The sequence below is a fragment of the Cyprinodon variegatus genome, unplaced genomic scaffold (genome assembly GCF_000732505.1).
Source record: "Cyprinodon variegatus isolate N-32 unplaced genomic scaffold, C_variegatus-1.0 Scaffold416, whole genome shotgun sequence".
NCBI lineage: Eukaryota > Metazoa > Chordata > Actinopteri > Cyprinodontiformes > Cyprinodontidae > Cyprinodon > Cyprinodon variegatus.
The window spans coordinates 1-19,861 of record NW_015150869.1 but is presented as its reverse complement, the minus strand read 5'-3'; the positions used below and the strand labels follow the sequence as shown (position 1 = coordinate 19,861).

Here is a 19,861-nt window from a genome sequence, read left to right as displayed (position 1 = left end):
TACAGATTATATGGACACTGCAATGTATGTAGAACAGGAAAGGAGAAACGGGAAAAAGTAGATGTAGGCTAGTCAATTTTGGCCATCGTTCCTGGTTATGGTTTTGGGTAGAAGGGAGTGAAGTAGAAATTTTACAAAAAAAGCAAGTTGGGTTGAATTGTGGGTTAGTTGTAGCCATTTTGTTACATGTTTTTAGAAACGGGATGATAAGCGTTTTTCATCAAATAGAGGCAAAGATTTTAGGATCCACCATTGAATTCCGTGTGATGGCATGCAATAAATTTAATGAAACAATGAACTGCTATATAAACAAATACTGCATCAAACTATTCATCACAGGGTTGTGCAGAACTGAGAGTAGTATACGGTTTGGTTCAGCAGAAATACACACAGTTACACTGCAAATTAAGATAAATAGACAGATATACAGACAGACAGACAGACAGACAGATAGATAATAGATAACTAGATTAGAGAGATTTTATATAAGATAGAACATTTTCACCTAACTTTGAATTAAAATTAGAGTTTCTACATTATGTTTTTTTCTGCTTTCTTAATAACTCAGCATGAATTAATCAGCATTTAGTGACCTCATAGAAGTTGGATTTCATTAACTGTCCTGTCCTTTACCATCATGGGAGTTTTGAGAATTTGAATCCACAGACTTATATAATTATATCCTCCTTTTAAGTTGATTTTCAACATCAAAGGGACAATATAGCCTTTGAAGTACCATGGGATTGGATCACTGTCTAACCCACTCTTTAAGATTCTGTCACAATGACATTAGGGAAGTCATGTGAATTAAAAGACTAGAGAACGGCTCTTTGCCTTTGCTCTGTGTCCAATTTCAATCAAAATGTCATGCTGTGCCATTTTTCCCTGAATGTGGAACTTGCAAGTGCATTCCGCTCACATCTTTATGGCTAAAATCCTGTGACTAATATGTAAATTATTTGACAGTTACACTCCACAGGATTATCCAATCAGGCCCATAAGTCAAAAAAAAAAAAAAAAAAGCTTCTAATTCATTGTGTACACCAGTGCCAAGGTCCGAGGCCACATGAAGTCCCTAACTAGAAATCACATCAACCAATATCTCATTTGTATGGTGTAAATGTTTATTATTTACAGTACTCTGCCATTAGAGAAATTTTGAGAGTAAAAGCACCTGTTGTGGCATGCTTTTTTTTTTTATGCTGAGACTGAAAGGAAAGCATATCAATATAGAATATAAAAACTGGACTTTTTTGTTTGTTTTCTTATATTGTGATAAAAGACATAATAAAAGACAACCATGACAAAAATAGGGAATATTTCCTTGTTAAAATTTCATAGTCCAAAGTCAATTTGAAGTGACTACAAAAGTGGAACTCTGGAAAAACTCATTGTATGAACTTCAATTATCAACAGTTCAGATAGGTTGTAGGTTCAGGTAGGTTGTGCAAAAAACGCTTCAATACGGAGACTGCAGTGCAGTTCTGCTTTGGTTGCAATGCTGCAACTCCAAAGTTTCCACAGTTTTTCTTATATGAAGAGGATTAGTTGCGAAAAGTGAGCTGTAAACCTAATGGACAGCATGGCTAGTCCGACCGAGTAAGTTGTTCTCTAAAGGTTTTTGGTCAAACTTCTGCCCTTTGAGGGCCTGATATTTTACAGACCAACGAGGACTTAAAAGAGATGATCTATTCTATTTAATCTCAGTGCCTCTAATGGTAAAAGCTCCCCAAAGAAAATATATTTTTTAGACGGATAAAAGATGAGCAGCTAAAAATACATTGTTGGCACAACCTTTGCTATCAGCACTTAATATATCGACACAAAAAAATATAGAAAACAACTATTTTTATGAAAGAAGATGAGAAACAGAGGAGAGTTATTTGATTTTATTAATAGAAAGCAGTAGAAGAAACAAGTTCGGCAGCCCCGCTTCTGTCAGTGAGCCCCAGGGCAGCTGTGGCTACAATGTAGTTTGCCACCATCAGTGTGTGAGTGTGTGTGTGAATGGGTGAATAACTGACTATAGTGTAAAGTGCTTTGTTCAAGTCTCCTGTCTTGGGAAAAAAAGCGCTATATAAGTACAGGCCATTTACCATTTACGCACTGTATATACCCCGTGCACCTTTTCTCGATTTCAGGGCAAACTCTTTGGCACCTTCTTTTGACTATTGAGCCAATATGAAAAGTGAATTTCTCCACTGTGCGATCAATAAAGTCTATCCTATCTAATCTTATCTTAACACAATTTCTACTGTTTCTCTTAACAGCACATAAGTCTATAAAGTAAATGCACATGCATATTGAAATAAATAACTTAACACCAATTCTAGGGTTAAAGTGTGAAAAACCAGGCAATGTTTTAAAGCATCCACTATTTTTTCAGATTTTAACCATATATCTCACAACTGTTGTTTTAATGGATTAATATTTATTTCTAAAAAAAAAAAGGGTATGAATATTATCCTACATACATATATATTAATTTATAAGGAGAAACCAATGTCACAAAGATTTAAAATCCTATTTACCGTAATAAATTATTTAACTCCCTTCTGTTAAGCAACATCATGTGTGTTTGACAAAAGTACCATGTGTCACCTCTACATTCAAAAAGGCTACTTTGTGCCCTCTAATGGTTCTTCAGCCTTATGTACCTATTTATTTTGCTTTTAAACTGGGCAGGGTTTGGTAAACTAATTGTAAAATGTGTTTACACACATTTAATCATCTTTTTTGAGAAATCTACAATTGTTAAGTAGAAAAAAATGTTTTTAAGGGATATTAGACATTAATTCACTATATGTCGAAGAAGCATAACATTATGAACACCTGCCAAATAGTATGTTGATATCCCTTTTTCTGCCAAAGCATCCATGAGCCACTGAGGGTTAGAATATACTACTTGTGTGTCTACCACCAAAATGTTGGCAACAGATGCTGGTGAAGATTCTCAGTCATCCAAGTCATAGTTATTCCAAAAAAGTTAAAAAAAAACAATCCACTGGACTTTGTTTTCCAAGTCTGAAGACTTTTTGCTTCCCATCCATATTTACACTTTGACCTGTTTGTCTGCCTCTATTTATCTTTAAGCAGGATGGCTTTCATATATATTTAGAGATGGAATATGGGGATTTAATTTGTTCAAGAGGTACCTCTGTCTAATACAAAAATATCTCATAAATGTTAAAATTAGATGATCACAAAGGTCCCGCAAAGGTGGCTGTACTCCTGTCACTTTAGAAGGTCACAGTCAACCACAATACTGCTTTTGTTTTCTTTGTATCCCTGTTGAAACTTTGTGTTGCTACAGAGGGGTAGTTTAGGATAAAAGTCCTGATGCAGTGGATCACTTAATTCTGACGCTCCAAAGCCTCAGGGAGTTGGCTGAAGATTGCTTTCTTTGATAAGGTCCTGACAGACTACTTTAGTCCTTCCTTCTGCACATTTTCAAAAAAAATATATCATACACGTGTAACTTTAAATTTTAGGATAGCTTTTTTTTATGGAAAACAGTTTATAATCTTGTGTTTTGTGTTATTATTTCGCCACCCGGCGGTTAATCCGTGTTTTATTTCGCTTATAAACGTGAAGTCGGGGATGTTGCGCTTTTTTATGTCTCTTCCGGGACCAGGCCAGCGGTTCTTCGCTTTGAAGTCCGCACTTAAACCTTTAGCCCAGTTGGTGTAGAAACAGCCGCGAGGATTTCAACCGCCTGCCATGACTTCTTGAAACACCTACCTGTGGAGACAAAGAGACGATTAGGATAAAATAAAAAAAGGAAGTTTTATTTTATTTGCGGCTGAATTAAACTTCTCCAATAGGATAGGACAGGGACCGAAGCCAAGGCTGCTTGTTTGGGACCATACTTTAACGTTTTCTAATCAGAGCGGCAACATGGATGGTGAGTTGTATAGGGAAGCTGTTCCACAGGCCCCCTCTCTCGGCCGCTTTGATGTGCTGCTGCTCAGCTTTGAAGTTGAGAAATGCGGGCTGTGTTTCTTGTTTGTGGGCGAGAAATACGGTGTGATAGATAAGAAGCTTATGTGTGTGTGTTGGGGGGAGAGAGAGAGCTCATGAATGCATGAATGTGTAGCCAAGATAAAAAAAAGGGAATATTTGTCGGGTGGTGCTTCTTCTTTTGGTTGGATTAAAAGAGAAGAAAAAAAAAAGAAACGTGTGACCCCCCCAACCCCCCTTCTTCTCCACCCTCTTTCAGATTTTTAACACCCCCGGCGATCTACATAGGCGGAGAGCCTGCCTACTCTGAGGTCAGTTGTTGAATGGGACAGGGTGCGTTCAAGTACCAGCGCTTGCTTTACGTGCGTGCGGCGCGGCAGAGCCTTCGTATAAGTCCGCCCGTCACTCTTCACTGGGACTATATAACCACTCGGAGAGTTTTGGACTGAGTCGAAATGGACTTGGATCTTTACTTTCTTTTGAATTTTTATGGATTTCATTCTGCTCTGCGCTGCCATGGTATGTGTATATTTTCTTTGTGTGTGTGTGTTATGCTGCTTGTTGAGTTAATTTGCCATCTATTCTCACTTGCTCATATTATGGTGCGTTTCCCCCCCATTTACCTCCGCTTCTAACAGATCACCGTAGTATTTGATAGTTTAGACGCGTTTCCGGACTGTAAAAGGGAAAAAGAAAGAAATGAATGACTGATAATAATCGCGCATAGATCTGTGCTTCCCACCAAGTTAGCCGCGGTGCAGATCAGATCTGTGCGGACAAGGTGCGCGCGCGCTTGTGAGTGTGATCGGGAATTAATTGGAGTTGAAGCCTGTGACACGGACTCGTTAGGAGAACACGTGTAAATCCACTATAGTATGCGAGTCTATGAAGAGAGTTAGCGAGATGATTATTCCGGTGAAATGTTTTTGATGTGGCAGATCAATGCACATAGAGAATGTGGGCTGCAATTGATCTTTCATTTAGGTTATAAATAGATAAATGAAACTAGGGAGAAAAAGATCTTTCATTTTTCCCTTTTCTCTGTGAACCGTTCGAGTTTCTTTCTTTTTTATTTCGTTTTTTTTTTTTTTTGAAAGGGACTGTTTACTTGATGTCTATCTTTTGAAGTTCAGGCAGGATCTGGCTTTGATTAGATCAATACTTTGTGTTTCAGAGTGAAGAGGAGCTGAGAAGCTCCCCCGCTGCTTTTAGAGAGTGAGGAGGATTTTTTTTTTTTTCTTTTTTTTTTGGGAGGGTGGGGGAGCTGAAGCGGAGGCACCACGGCGGCACTCTCACACAGGCAGCCGGAGCCATGAGCAGGGCGCTCACGGAGCACATCAGCGGCAGCTTCCGAGAAGATGCTCCTCGTCCTCCGGTGCCGGGTGAGGAGGGAGAGGCGTCATGCTACAACCCGAACAGATGCAGCAAAATGAGAGCCCAGAGCAAAGTTAAAGATCTCCCCGCTGTTGCTGCTCTTGTTGGCTCCACGCCGCGGAGGAACGAGGATGGACTCGGAGAGCCGGAGGGCAGCGCGTCCCCGGACTCGCCCCTAGTCCGATGGACCAAGTCTCTGCATTTCCTCCTCGGCGACCTGGACGGCGCTCACCTGTTCAGGACCTTCTTGGAGCGGGAGCACTGCGTCGACACTTTGGACTTCTGGTTCGCCTGCAACGGCTTCAGGCAGATGGACTTAAAGGATACCAAAACGCTGCGAGTTGCCAAAGTTATCTTCAAGCGGTACATCGAGAACAACAGCGTGGTGGCAAAGCAGCTCAAACCGGCAACCAAGACCTTTATCCGGGACAGTATCAAGAAGCAGCAGATAGACTCGGCCATGTTCGATCAGGCTCAGACGGAGATCCAGTCCCACATGGAGGAGAACGCGTACCAGATGTTCCTGACCTCTGACATATACCTCGAATACGTGCGCACTGGCTGCGAGAACGCCGCCTACATGAACCACGGCGCGCTGGGCAGCCTCAAGCTGATGTGTGGATACCTTCCTCCTCTTATGGAGGAAGAGGAGTGGAGTTGCAGTGACCTGAAGGCAAAGGCATTGGGGTCTGTAGTGGGACTGTCTGCAAAAAACCTGAGGGCTACTGCTACTATTCGGACAGCAGCTGAGGTGCTGGAGAAGACCTACAGGTAACTTTTCATTCCTGCTCACCTTGCAGCCCTGTGATCAGATTCCGAACTGCTTGATGCATTCAATGTTCCATACTTTAATCAGCACCATCACAGCCTCATCAAACTGTCTAAATATGAAGCAGTTGTTTCTAGAGATGCTGATACTAATTTTAGGTTTTCTGTAAGGTCTGATTTTTGCACATAATTTTTATTCCTGTTATTGCACATTTAATATAAAAAAAATGGCCATTAGATGAGGTAGGTTTCTAAATCTAGTCAGAAGTTAAAACATTATACAATAACCCTGTTGTTTTATCAAAGCTAACTTTTCTAACCCTCTTCTGAATCGTATTTAATTTAAAAAAGGTAGTTCAAGGCAGCCATTAGATGGAATCTCTTTAGACCAAAAAAGATTGGCATCCATCATTTGATATAATTAATAAATACTGTGTACTACTGTTAACTGATCACAGTCAGTCAGAAAATTGGCTGATTCTGATCTCTGGGTAATTCGTTGGTGCATTTTTTTTTTTTACTTTTGACTGAGGGGAGTTAAAACCACATGATCAAAGGGTCTCAGAGGAACATGGCTGTATATTTGTGCCCTCCTGCCTTGCAGTTAGTCAAGAGGTTGGAGGGGTGGAGGGGCGGGGATGGGTACAAAACATCAATGCATCTGAGCCTTCCTTTTAAGTAAATGGTGTCTTGCAGGCAGCCCTCTGCTGGCTTGCTCAAGTTTCCTGTGCTTTGAAACCATTCCTCCGGTTCAGGAATGAACTCAGACACCAAAACCTCATGACTGTTACAGCTACATCAAGTACCATATATATATATCTATATATATATATAGAGATATATATATATAGATATATATAGACAAAATTTCAAATTATCAGTATTTATTCTGCCCTCTCTACACATTCCGTTTAATAGCATAGAACCTACTTAACTTTTTGAAAAGCAAAAATAGTTTTAAAGATAGCAAGAAAAAAGAAACTTTTGCAGATATCACTCTTTTGGTCTAATATGAAAGTCAAACTGTTTGCAGAAAGCATTTGAGTTTTATTTGAAGAAAACATTCTATTTATTGTTCAGCTGCAATCTTTTTGAGCCCAGGAACATTATCCAAAACTTGGGATTGTTTGTGTCAGGCTTCATTCAATGAGATTTAAATGTATATATACTTTGTTATGTCAAGCAAATATCTTGTCTTTTCTGGAGTTATTTCCTTATATTCCTGTTTTGTAAGAACATGTCAAGTTTGTAGATTTTTTTTTTAATTATCTTACTGGAATAGATAGTTATTGACATCAAGGGATAATGAGGTTTTGACAAGGGTGCTGTGACATGTCACAGAAGTGCTGAGGTGACTTAGGTTTTCATTGACTTCATCATGCAGCCCTGCCCTTTCTCAGCTACCCATTGCTGGCTAGCTGGCTTAAAGTACAATCTGTGATGTTTCAGGTATTTTTGCCTTTCTTGCAGGAATAATTGTTTGTTTCTAGAATATTCTTAGATATAGAAATTGTTTCCAGTCCGACATTTTTATATTTTCCAAATTATGGGCGTACCAAGGTTTAAAAACAATATCAAAGACAGGAATGAAAGGAAAGATTAAGGGCAATGCTTCATATTGCTTCTGCAACTGCCAAACAGCTGCTACCTCAAATACAATCAGATCATGTTGTACATTTTTGTATGAAAATTCTGAGGCACTGAGGACATGTTTTAATTTTTTACTCACGGTTATCTCACCATAAGAATCTCAAACTGACACATGCTAGAGCACATGTATGAAAGATTTTGTGTAATCAGTGACTAAGTGTAGTAACTCATTTCCAACTTGTCCCATTGTAGTTTTTCCTCATGTCAGCAGATGTGAGATAACAACTGTTCCTCATTTGGTAAGAGGTGCCCATGTGCGGAGCAGGGGAACCAATAAGTGCAGGGTTTGTTGACATGTGGGCATATCCTGGTTTCCTGGTGTGATCCCCCGCAATCTTTTTTCTCCTCTTTAAAAAGAATAGCAGGTACAGAGAGAGAGGGATCATTCTACCCTTTCGTCCCCCTTTCCCACTGCCCCTCACAGTCTCTGTGGGTCAACCAATTTCCATCTCAAACATGTGGAACTAATTTTGCCACTGCACAGACTCCCCTCGTCACTTTTTTGGAGGGACCTCCAGCGCTCCCAGACTCCAAAGCGGTAGAACGACACGACAAAACATCCTCGTCTCAGTTGCGCCACTCCAACCACAGATCCCGCTTTGCAATGGATTTGTGTGCGTCAGTGTTTGCCCTTCTCTTTCATTTCTGTCCTGCGCTTTTATCTTTTTTTTTTCTGTTTGAAAGGGGGGGATCAGTCTGACAGAGACTTAGCATGCTTTGGAAGGAGACAGGGAGACAAGAGGAGGGGAAAACAGGAAGGGGGTAAATGAAAGAAAGAAAAGAAACATGGGGAGAGAGAGAGGGAGGGTATGTGCAGAGAGCCCAGCTGTGCTAAATACCTGACTCTTTGCATGGACTCTCCAAAGGTCAGATTTGTGCTTGGGGCCTATGGCTTTAGTCATGCTGGGGTTCTCCTCAGCTCTCCCGGCAGAAGGCATTCTCATAAAGAAAGGGGCCCTCCTTCCCCCTATTTCCCTCACTCCCTCTCTTAAGCTCAAGTTCCCCCTTCCTCTCCTTCCCTGTCCACCCCTTCACTCCTGGAGCAGGAATGCAACACAGCAGGATAGAAAGCAAAGAGACAGAGAGACTTTAGAAAGGAAGGCAGGGAAGAGGTGGCTAGGGAGGGGCAGGAGGGCAGACTGGCTGATAGCAAAGAGAGATGGAGAAGAAAATGCTCCCGGGAAGGTGAAAGTGGGAAAGATTAGGAGTCTAGGGAAAACAAACGGCTGGAGCCCCTATATGTTAGATTAGTAAGGGCCTTGAAAATATGACTGATCATATTTCACACTATTGATTTATATATCAGGAAAAAAACGCAACAAACTATGTTCGAGTACTGGTTCCCAAACCTCCCAGATTGCAATCCAGGAAGCTCAAAAGGTTTGACTTGTGGTCCCAAATATTTGAGTTTAAAGGGGTCATTGAATGATTATATAGGGTATTTGGTGCTGGTCCTTAAGGTCTCTGAATAGGGTGTGTAACATTGGTTGGGCTGAAAATAGCATATTTGCTGTTCTATAAGCCCTAATGCAAGACTGGTTAAAAGCCCTAGAATGTTTTATTCCTTTTATGGTATGGTCATTAATATTTAGATAAGCTGTGCGCTGATTGGTTGGTTTACGAGTGAAGCTGCTGAGCAAAGACGCATCATAGCAACAAGCACTCACTCACTGAAACATCAAATTGTTGATGTGGTAGGGTGACCAGACATCCTTTTTTCCCCGGTCATGTCCTACTTTTCATACCGAAAAAAACACCTCTGGGGCTAATTTCAAAATGATCCGGGACTTTGGTCGACTACAGTGCAGCATGTAGTCGAACCGAGCCGTGAGCTCCGGGGCTAGGGATGGAGCGACCAAACCCGACCCGGTGACGGTAGCCTGGACACGGTTCGGTCTCTCAGTCCCCGGCTGCCGGGGTTCCCGGACCAGCCCCAGAGTTCGTGGCTACTTTCGAAAGCCTGGTCCGGTCCAGTCTATTTTTTGGACTATCCGGTTTGAACTGTCCGAGATTTTAAAAGCTTTCTTCAGTGAAATGCTTAGAGCAAACAGCTGAGTATCAAACTTTGCAGGGATCTTCTGATATACAAAAATAATCCAAAATAATCCATGCCTGTCGAGTCTTCGGATCCTTGGGAGGACTGAAAAATGGACCCATTCTGTGTGCAGCCTGGAACACTGCATTTACGATAGTGAACCAGTGGGCTTTTCTGTATGTCAATTCAGAGCTTCGTTTGGATTCGCCTATTTTATGGTGGAAGTTTAGAATTGTGAGATTAGCAGAGAAAGGATGTGTCGATAGGGTTTGAACTTCTCTGTACGTCCATTTCACCCACTGAACTATCGTTATACATCTATGACAAAGTGAAGTCGGTTTTGCATTCTTTGACCCCTTTAAGTGCATTTTTACAGTGCTAATTTAACTGGGGCTACAATTAAAACTACAACAAACCCGAAAACCACTATAATGCTCTTTGCTGTTTGGAAAAAAAGACATGTTTTGTTCAGTTCCATTTCCAAAAACTATATACTTTTTACCCAAACTTTAGAGAAGTTAAAACACTGGTTCTCAAACCTCACTTTAATATGGGAGTTTTGGAAGCCAGTGCAACAAGAACATATAAGAAAATATTTTAAATAAAGGTTTGTCTTTTATTTACCGAACTACAATCTGTATGCTTTTTTAAAGACTTTTTTAAAGAAGTAGTAAAGGAAACTAAATGTCCCAGCTGCACTTTAAAACTATTTAAACTTATCATAGGGCATTCAATTTATATCTGGCAAGTCTAAGTGTTATAGGTATAATATATAACTAATAGGAGTCAGAATGGAGACCAAAAAGGAGAAATAAATACAAGAATTGTGCCATATTATGCAGGCAAATTAGCAACAAGTTTTAGAATTGTGTTCAGCATTTGGAAAAAAAGTTGAACTGAACTAGTTATACACCCAAAATTCTTCCAAATATTAACATATACTGATTAGTCTCTTTCTGGCTGACTTCGTTTACTTTGACTTCCCGAAAAAGAAAATGGTTAAGCTGGTTCCTAGATTTCAAAAAAAAAAATTTAAACAGTAAAGTAAAAACAAAGATGTGTTGCTGGATGTTTAAGTTAGTCAAACATTGGTTTAGTTGTTGGTTTTGATCCATTTATTACACTATATAAAAAATAATATCATAGTACTTGAGTTGTCAGTCATTGATCAGTCATTGATCTTGTTTTCTGACTGGTGCAGCTGCAAAGCTGTTGCCTAAGTGTTGACTTAACAACTGTCATGGAGGAAGCACTTCTTCACAGCCGCACCCATGGGGACCATGTGTTTAACACCTTCCCTTGTATCTTGCACAGGTCCCAACGACGGGGAGACCCTGCCAGCCCGTACTTTGTCAACTCTGGCTACGTTTTTGCCCCCGCCACCAGTGCCAATGACAGTGAGATCTCAAGCGATGCAGCGACGGATGATTCATTGTCAATGACCGACAGCAGTGTGTAAGTATCGTGCTTTTATTCATATCTTATGCACAAAAATAAATAAAGGCCCAGACGAGTCTGGATATGAAGCTACAACTTTTTCAGGAAGCTTATTTTAATCCAAGCTGATCACATCCAAAGCTCTGTGCAATTTTATTACTTCCATCGTATCTGTATGAAAACCGGCCAGATTTCAGTCAACACCTTCCCAGGAAAAAGTCCAGGGGTGTAAAGAAAAATATTTGGCCTTGTAATCCAGCAAGCTTGGCTTTTCCTCAGGGCCAATGGACTGCATTGCCGAAGAATAATGGTGTGTAATGTATTTTAATTATCCTCTGTGATTGACTCCAGGTAATTCTATTAATGTGAAGTTGTTACTACAGCCTCAGGGGAGATAACTCTGGGAAAGTCATTACTTCTGAAGGCCTTTTGAAGTTTATTCTGATGTGTTGCAGGCTGGAAAAAAGGGAGAAAAAAAGAACATCTTGATGTGGGTGGAGGCGTTGCCTCGTTTTCCTCAAAGTTGATATGTACGCATCCCACCCACCCTTCTGCCACCAGACTTTTTTATATTATCAAATCGCTTTTGCCCTTTGAAGACCTGCAGAGGGGGGGTGTGTTGGCCATTCGGGTCTCAAGACAAAGTCATTGAAAAATGTTGGCACCAAATGAAAGAAAGCTTACTCACATGGTGGTTCGGTTTCCTGCCACTGGCCTCTGCGCCGTGCTGAGATCATGTGTCTGCGAGGCTTTCATGGGGGTTACTCATTCCTAGGCCCCTGAGGCAAGACATAAGGAACCCCCACCCCTCAACTCTCTTCCTCCTCCTGGCCAGTTTAGTCCACCCTTACAGCTTCTCTCCTCCACCTTCAAAGTTGGAAGCGAGAGTGGTGAGGATCCAAGTGCAAGGGAGTGAGAAAATAAAGTGCATAGAGTATAAAGGGCTTAACTGAATCGCTTTCAGCCTATTGTTAGGTGAGGGGAGCTTAGTGGGATAAGAGGGTGACTGGCTGCTTTGAAAATGACTTGCACCTTTGAATAGGAGTTCCCCATAAAAGTGAGGGCCCATGAAACGGTAAAAGAGTTTACGGCTGCTTTCTCTTGCTGTCCATTCATATGGTCTCAGATGTTCTGTATTGATAAATATTGTAGTCAGTCAGGAAGGATTTTGTGAGCTTTGTTGGTTACACGGGGGCTCCATTTGGGTTTCACTTTTGAAAGGTGTCCTGTAATTACTTCCATTTTTTAAGGGTTTATGGTTTATAGATGGGAAGCGTTAATTGTTAGGTAGAAGAAGCATGAGTCATAGTGCCACTACTAAATATTTCTGACATAAATGTGGTAGAGATCCTCAGATGTAACAAATGGCTTAACTGCTGAACGGCAGTACTTGTCCTATTTTTTAACTCGTCCTTGTCTCCTTTTCATTCAAAGGAACAGTTTGATTAGCAGTTAAAAGACTTTCTGCGATTTTGAATCTAATTTCCCAGATAAAAAAACGAGAGGGGTTTTAAAAAGAGAAGCTCTAAGAAAGGTTTATGGTAGCAGAGGTGGAGGGGTGGGATTTTTTTTTTTCTCTTTTTGCTTATATCTTATTTATGGATTTACTTGGACTCTGGGGAATGCTGCTGCACCAACTTCAAACATTACCTTATCTTACAAACCAGCCTTTTGATGTTGCTGAGATCAGAGACTCGTTGCGGAGCGCTTGCCAAACGAAGATGGCAGCGGGTGCATATGTGCATGAGTGTGAGATTTCAAAGAGCCAGCAGAAAAAAAAGTAGCATTTGGGCTAGGTCAGACTCTTCTGAGCGGCCAAAACGGCCGCAATAATGGGCCAAGCATAAGTGGCAGCTGACTGGAGGAAGCCGTCACACAGAATGGGTGGACAAGGTAGTTAGATCCCTACAATATCCAGACACATTGTCCTAATTGTCCAGAGTCATTTAGCATCGCTTGCTAAAAATATTTTTTTTCAAAGTTTCCAACCAAAAACAACTTGATCCAGAACTTGGCAAGTTGCTGTGGTCTTTTGTAGCTACCCACTAAACATATGAAAGCTAAATCTGTTAAATTTTTTTTCTGTTAAACTAACTGTAGAAGTGAAAGACAACTGCAATATCTCACAAATGTAGAGAGTTGTCATTGGTTCATTAAGGGAGTGAAAGAGCAGTTCAAGAATATGACCTATAGCAGAAAACAATAAAGCATCAGAGCACAGCAAAGTTAAAATTAAATTACTCAAAGGTAAAACTGACTGATTTAGAAATTATTTACAAGCTATTGAACCTTTCATTTTACATTTCTCATGGAAACACATATCACTGTCTACTTCCTTAAGCAGCACTAATCGTATCCATGGTAAATATGCAATACTAAAACTGTTTGAAATGAAAACTTTTCATGAATTTATTTCTTTGTTTTAAAGATATTGGTATCTCACACAGTCACACAGATATAACCTGTTCTCCAAAGACGTAATCAAACTCCATATTGTTAACACACATTTGATACAAAGCAGTGATGAGTTTAACGCTCATTAATATTTCTAGTAGGTAATCACATGTTGGTGCCAAGTTTGTATGTTTTTTCTCTTTCAATCTAAGCACTCTTGTTATAGATGTGCTTTGATACAATAAGCATAATGTAGCAAAAGTAAATCCTAGTTTTTTAGCTGGTAACAATAATATAATATTAAATATGTGGTTTTTTGTTGTTGTTGTTTTTGCAGAGATGGAATCCCTCCGTACAAGATGGGGACCAAGAAGCAGCTCCAGCGAGAGATGCATCGAAACATTAAGATCAACGGCCAAGTTACGCTGCCACACTTTCCTGTAAGTTTCATTAATTACAATCTTTTTTTGCCCGCAAGAACTTGAGTGTTTTTAGGTTTAAATTATAAACAATTATTTACTTTCAAAGAATCCCTAAAATAAACATCTGCATAACTGATGTTTAAGGTTCTTTCCATTTAATTTGCTTCTTTGGCTATATGGTTAGCCATATTGCCAAAGAAGCATTAGTCAATTTCATGTAAAAAATCATCATAATGTCAGTTTACAAACCAAGGATCCCTCAAACATGTGTATACGGTCCAATTTCCTTTTGTGTGTTTGAGAAAGTCTGTGTATCATTTGATGTAAGATATTATCTGACCTGCTTAAGCTGTGGTTGGGTGGTTTAGATAACTGGGTCAAAACAGGTTGATGCAGATTAGGAAGCAGAAAATCAAACACGCATTTCTTTTGTCTTTCTTTATCCAAACACAGGTATGTGTTGTTTTGGAGGGGATGTATGTGTGTTCGTAGTTGCATTTTATGTTTGCCACAATTTTCTCCATCTATCCTTCTCTCTCCCTCTGTCTTTCTTTTCCACTTGCTCCTCTTTAATGTCTCCCTCCTGATTTGGAGATGGCTCTGTCTCCCATGATGCACCAGCCCCAGGCAGCAGGGGCCTCCGTGCAGGGCTGGCGCTCCTTTGCCAGCAGCTCCGCTTGCCTTTTTTCTCCTTCCCTTTATCATGTCTACAAAGAGATGAAACAACAAAAAAAGTCAAAATCAAGAAAGCCAGTGTGCCAAATAACAAAAAAGTATGAAATGGAGAAAGAGAAGACAGCGCATATAGTTAAAGAAAAAGGAGGATAATGTGACTAGAGTACCTCTGAGCTGCCCTGCATGCAGCCTGGAAATAAATTACTACTTTCCTTCAGATCTTCCCAGTGTTTGACTCCTCTGTCTCCTTACTCTCTCTCTCTCTCTCTCTCTCTCTCTCTCTCTCTCTCTCTCTTTTCCTTCTTTGCCACCAATGCCACTCCACAAACACACATCTCAATCTTCTTCCTCTCTCTTCATGCTGTTAATTTCGCCCCCCTCCTTTTTTTCTCTCTTCTTCGTCGATATCTGGCTTTTATTCAGAGATTTAGAGCCGTGTGTCCCTCCCTCCCCTAGTGTGCGTTTGATGTTTGACAAGGGCCCTTTGAAGTGTGCTGACTTCAGAGGCTGCCTTGCTGATGGTTTGGTTGGGCTACAGAGGGTACAGGCAGGGGGCCTCCCCTCCAAGCGAGACCAACTGCTACCCTGCTATAGCTACCCCCTTCTTTTCCTCTCTCCCGGCAGCTTGGCACCGCCAAGGGCACTGGGCATGATGAGATCTGGGATGGGATGGGCAGCAAGAAAGGTTCAGGTTAGCTTGAGGCCAAGGGCATATGTATTATGTCCTTTTTTTTTTTTTTTTTTTTGGAAAAGTTTAAGGCTTTTTGGAACGAGAAACGATTTGGGCAAGGGCAATGGATTAATGCACCATATTGCATCCATCTGAAACACCAAGTAGCCACACTTGCACACTTATTAAAGTCTCTTTCTCTGTGCTGTTTACTCTCCAGAGGACACACCGGCTGCCTAAGGAGATGACCCCAGTCGAGCCCTCGGCCTTTGCCGCCCAGCTCATTGCCAAACTGGAGAAGCTGAAGCGAGAGCAGGACACAATGAGCTCACTGGAGGAGAGGCTGCAGCAAATTCAGGAGGTAAGCAAAAGAAAAGCGCTTTTCCAAAACTGTTGATGCAATTCAAACTCATTTACATTTTGACACATCAGAATTACAAACCTTTATGTGATATACCACCACAAGCTGGAATTGTGAAGTGGAAATTACATGATATTGAAGGTATAGGGTAGGATTTTAGCAATTTTTTGAAAAGAACCACCCTTTCCACTTAAAAAAAAAAACATGCACAACGCTGTACCCACTCCAAAGAGGGAACACCTATTAAACGCATGCAAGATCGTGCACAAGCCCATTTCTCCTCGTGCATGCTCTGTTTAAAAGCTGCTGTTTGCATCGCTCTTACAAGCTTACTTAAAGAAGATTTGCATTTTTTCAAGATATCTACCTGGGACGAGCACGTAGGATGGCCTTAGGTAAACATATCACTAGAATGATTGAATATTACGAGGACCACCTATTTTGATAATCCACTCATAAAAAGAAAATCCTCCACTATACCTTTAAAATCTGCATTGCATCACATTTTTCTGCAATTACAGTCTTTTGCAACTCCTCGCTATTAGATTTGTTCATGTGAAGAAATGTTTATCTATACTTCCTTTTTGAAATAATGGCAAACTTCCTGGATGTTGAGCATCTGCAGACATCAATGTTCAAGTCAAATTATCAACAGCGTTTAAGTCTGGATTTGACTAGGTCATTCCAAGAGGTAAATTAGTATTAGTAAAATTAAGATGGTGTGTTCAACATATTTCTCCTGCTCAGGTCGTCATTTGCCTGTTAACGAAAAAGGTTCAACTTTAGTCTGATCTGACTAAAGCCTCCTTTCACACGTAAGCCGTGTCCTGTGGAACAGATAAGAAGTGGAATGGTTAATGAGTGTGAATATCTCTGCCAGGCGTTGTGCCTCCTCAAAAATAGTCGACTTCAAATATGCCTCCCACTTTGTAAATTCCTACTTGGATCCAATTAATTTCAGGCAGTGGTTCTGAACTTCATTCCAAATGCCTTTACGCCAGCTTTAGCATGACTAAGAACAGGGTATGTGCCGTGGGATTGCAAAGTTTGTCTGGGTTTAGCTGCTTCTTCGCTCTTCTTTTGTGCTCTTCCCGATTTCATTTGGAAGAAGAAACTTTCAAACTTATGTTTCTAGACACACTTTAAGTGCCTTTAAATAGCACTTAGTTGCTCTCTAGTGGCACATTTGCTGAATATGTGTAGTGCCAGTTTCTTTGTGAAGCACAGGCAGATTCTGCATTATAGATGAAGGACACCCAAAGCCTGTTAGCGAAGATAACAGTGCAGCAAAGGAGAAAACTCGCATCAAGTTATTCAGGCGTTTGCTCTCTTTGACTTCATAGGATGATTGATAGAAGTGGATGGAAGCTGACACAGAAGTTCCTCAAAATTGTGATTATTAATGTTTAGTCTATTGCCTTTTCTTTTTGGCTTACAGGAGGAGGAAAGAGAGGAGGGCAGCAGCAGCAATTCCCTCCATCATCCCCTGCTCCCATCTGCAGGCCAGTGTGAGGAAGACCCCCAGGCCATCTTAGATGAGCACCTTTCACGTGTCCTGAAGACCCCCGGGTGTCAGTCACCTGGTGTGGTGCGGCACTCGCCGCGTTCACGTTCTCCAGATCAGACCGGCGTTCTGGTGTCTTCCGGCCATGGAAGTCTTTTTGGTGCTTATCACGGTCCGGCTAAGGTTCTGATGACAGGCAGGCAATCCACAAAGCATATCCACCATCACTACATACATCATCACCACGCTGGGCCCAAGACGAAAGAGCAGATAGAGACTGAAATGGCTCAGCGCGTGCAGTGCCTCTGCCCTCAAGGGGGTGCCAATTACTCCGACTTCACACCTGCGTGAGTACAGCATCCTAGCTGCCTCTTTCTGTTTTGAGATTGTGCTATTTGAATACTGCTGGGTCCTAATGCCTCACTGTTGACTCTCCAGTTGCTGCAGCACTTTTTCCAGGCGACCACTGAAGGCCTCTGGTGAGGGTGTGTCTTCACCATGTCTTCCCATGGTGTCCACCGACCGCTCTCAGAATGTTTGGCAGTGGATCTTAGAGAGCGAGAGGCAGGGCAAGCACAAGCCACACAGGCAAGTTCCACAAGTTCATAGGTACAGTAGAAGATCTAAACCACGTCCCATACTGACCTGAATTTTTCTCATTTCAGCAGCACTCAAGGCCTGAAGAAGATCAACCCTCTTGACTCCAAAATCCTGCCAGCTAGGACCAACACCTGGGGTGGAGCTGGCACTTGCAATGGGAGTCACCTTCGCGGCCATCACCCAGGCCATCCTTTCATCCAGGATACTGCTATGCCCCCCTTACCGCCTCCCAACACCCTGGCACAGCTTGAGGAGGCCTGTCGCAGACTGGAAGAGGTTTCCAAGCCGCCAAAGCAAAGGTGCTAGTTTAATCAAAAAGGAATATGTTATGTCTTGAATATCTTTATAACAATAATAAAATAATTTAAGGGGATAGTTTTTTAACATAGCTTTTCCTTAACAGGCATTCAACAGCGTCTAGTAGCCTTCAGAGAGACAGGAGCCTTCCACCGGCTGGAACTGGTGCAGGCACCACTCAAACCAACCCAGAAGAGTATGTATGTTTTTTGGCTCTGATTTCAATAATCTCAACTATGTGCCTTTATTTTGTTTTTGTTTTTTTCTACTCACCTCTATCTATTAAATCTGGTTTGATATCTGCTTAAGTGATTTCTACAGAGGCTAAATTTATACTTCGAAACTTGGTCGTCTGCGTATGTGTCGCAGTGAACACAGAGACGTCCCTGCCCCCTCTGCAGACACTCTGCTGCACCTCTCCCAAATTGTAGGCAACCACAGACAGGAGGCATCTAATTGGTCAAATCTACTTCCGCTCTACTCTATGCGTATTTACTGTTTGGTACCTTACCGGCTTGTTTTGTTTGTATGACTGTCATTGTGGAAAAAGATTCGTGAAGTTGGAGCAACTAGAGGAGAGAGGTGCACGAGAACGTTGGGATCCTTTTTGCACCTGGATCCCAGCTCTTTTTTGCCCTCATGTCCCTCCGTTGTTGGAAAAACTTGCCCCTACTTCCTCACCGCCTCAGCCGTATCTAGACCACAGCTAGTTCGTGATTGTTGTTGTGGCATGGAATAACAAAGTGCAGACCGCGCTTCCAAATTGGGCATAAATCAAAAATATCTGCGTCAAGCTCACTGCGACATACTGCTGCGGAGTATAACCAGCCCGTTATTCATGCGTCCCTCATGTAATGAGTCAAAATAGTTCTTGGCTTCTCTTCTAATTCTTTTTTAATTTTTTTAAGATGATACATGCTTTAAATATATATATATATATATATATATGTCTCCCATTTTTCTGAAATACAAACACCACCAGAACCAAAAGATTTTGTTTTGCATATTACCTCCGCTGTTTTTAATGTGCTAACCTAGTGGCAAGATCTCTTAGTTTCTCTGGTTTACCTTTCTGCAAGCGACTTTTTGTTATCTTATTTGTTAAATATTTTTATTCTCTTTTTTGTCTAAAAGCTAATATTATTTCAAAATTTCAGGTCAAAGGAGCTGGTGGTAACGTACTTTTTCTGTGGTGAGGAAATTCCGTATCGCAGCATGATGAAGACCCACTGCCTCACCTTGGGTCACTTCAAAGAACAGCTGAGCAAGAAAGGCAACTATAGGTAAATGTGCTGCAGTGACACAACAAATCATATATTAAATGACTCTGGATAGACATGTACTGATCCAAAGTATGTTTTTTTATTTCATAAAGTTCAGATTTACCCATTTAAATTTATTCTGATTTCACTTCAAGAGCTTTATTTAACAATGTCCAAAATATTTTTTATGATCTTACTGTGGTGGAAGTGGAAAAATAAAAAGGAAATATACTCTTCGTATTACATGACAAATTTAAACGGAAACATTTTATTTAATGAAATAAGGAGGTTAATGCTCAGAAATACAATGGAGGAATTTTGCTGCAGCCTATTTAGCCTTCCTGTTATCTGCAGAAAGCCTTGCTCTCTCTGCCCTTTTATAGCCTGATATACAGGTTATTTTTAAATAGCTGTTCATAACTCTCTGCTTTCTGTTTTTTTTTTTTTTTTTT

The 19,861-nt window shown here is 41.0% G+C and overlaps 1 protein-coding gene across 4 annotated transcripts; it reads left to right on the top strand.

Annotated features, from left to right (window-relative positions):
* The first annotated feature begins 3,680 nt into the window (after window positions 1-3,680).
* LOC107093259 (axin-2-like) lies at window positions 3,681-19,812 on the top strand. 4 transcript variants are annotated; one of them, XM_015388222.1, is made up of 12 exons: window positions 3,681-3,904; window positions 4,220-4,479; window positions 5,135-5,142; window positions 5,221-6,105; window positions 11,102-11,242; window positions 13,956-14,058; window positions 15,606-15,746; window positions 17,185-17,597; window positions 17,698-17,838; window positions 17,916-18,149; window positions 18,254-18,343; window positions 19,305-19,812. In XM_015388222.1, the coding sequence occupies exons 2-12, from the start codon at window positions 4,450-4,452 to the stop codon at window positions 19,432-19,434; spliced, it is 2,316 nt and encodes a 771-aa protein (XP_015243708.1). In that variant the 5' UTR covers window positions 3,681-3,904; window positions 4,220-4,449; the 3' UTR covers window positions 19,435-19,812. The 4 variants fall into 4 exon arrangements, with proteins under 4 accessions (XP_015243708.1, XP_015243707.1, XP_015243706.1 ...); XM_015388221.1 differs by having other exon boundaries at window positions 3,683-3,904; window positions 17,689-17,838; window positions 17,919-18,149; window positions 19,305-19,808; XM_015388220.1 differs by having other exon boundaries at window positions 3,684-3,904; window positions 17,689-17,838; window positions 19,305-19,804.
* The last annotated feature ends 49 nt before the right edge of the window (window positions 19,813-19,861 follow it).

Bases quoted from the DNA above. Each gene is read 5' to 3' on its own strand.
- LOC107093259 (XM_015388220.1), top strand. From the start codon at position 4,450: ATGGATTTCATTCTGCTCTGCGCTGCCATG. The intron at 6,106-11,101 runs GTAACTTTTCAT...TATCTTGCACAG, and splicing joins GTGCTGGAGAAGACCTACAG to GTCCCAACGACGGGGAGACC. The intron at 18,150-18,253 runs GTGCTAGTTTAA...TTTCCTTAACAG, and splicing joins TCCAAGCCGCCAAAGCAAAG to GCATTCAACAGCGTCTAGTA.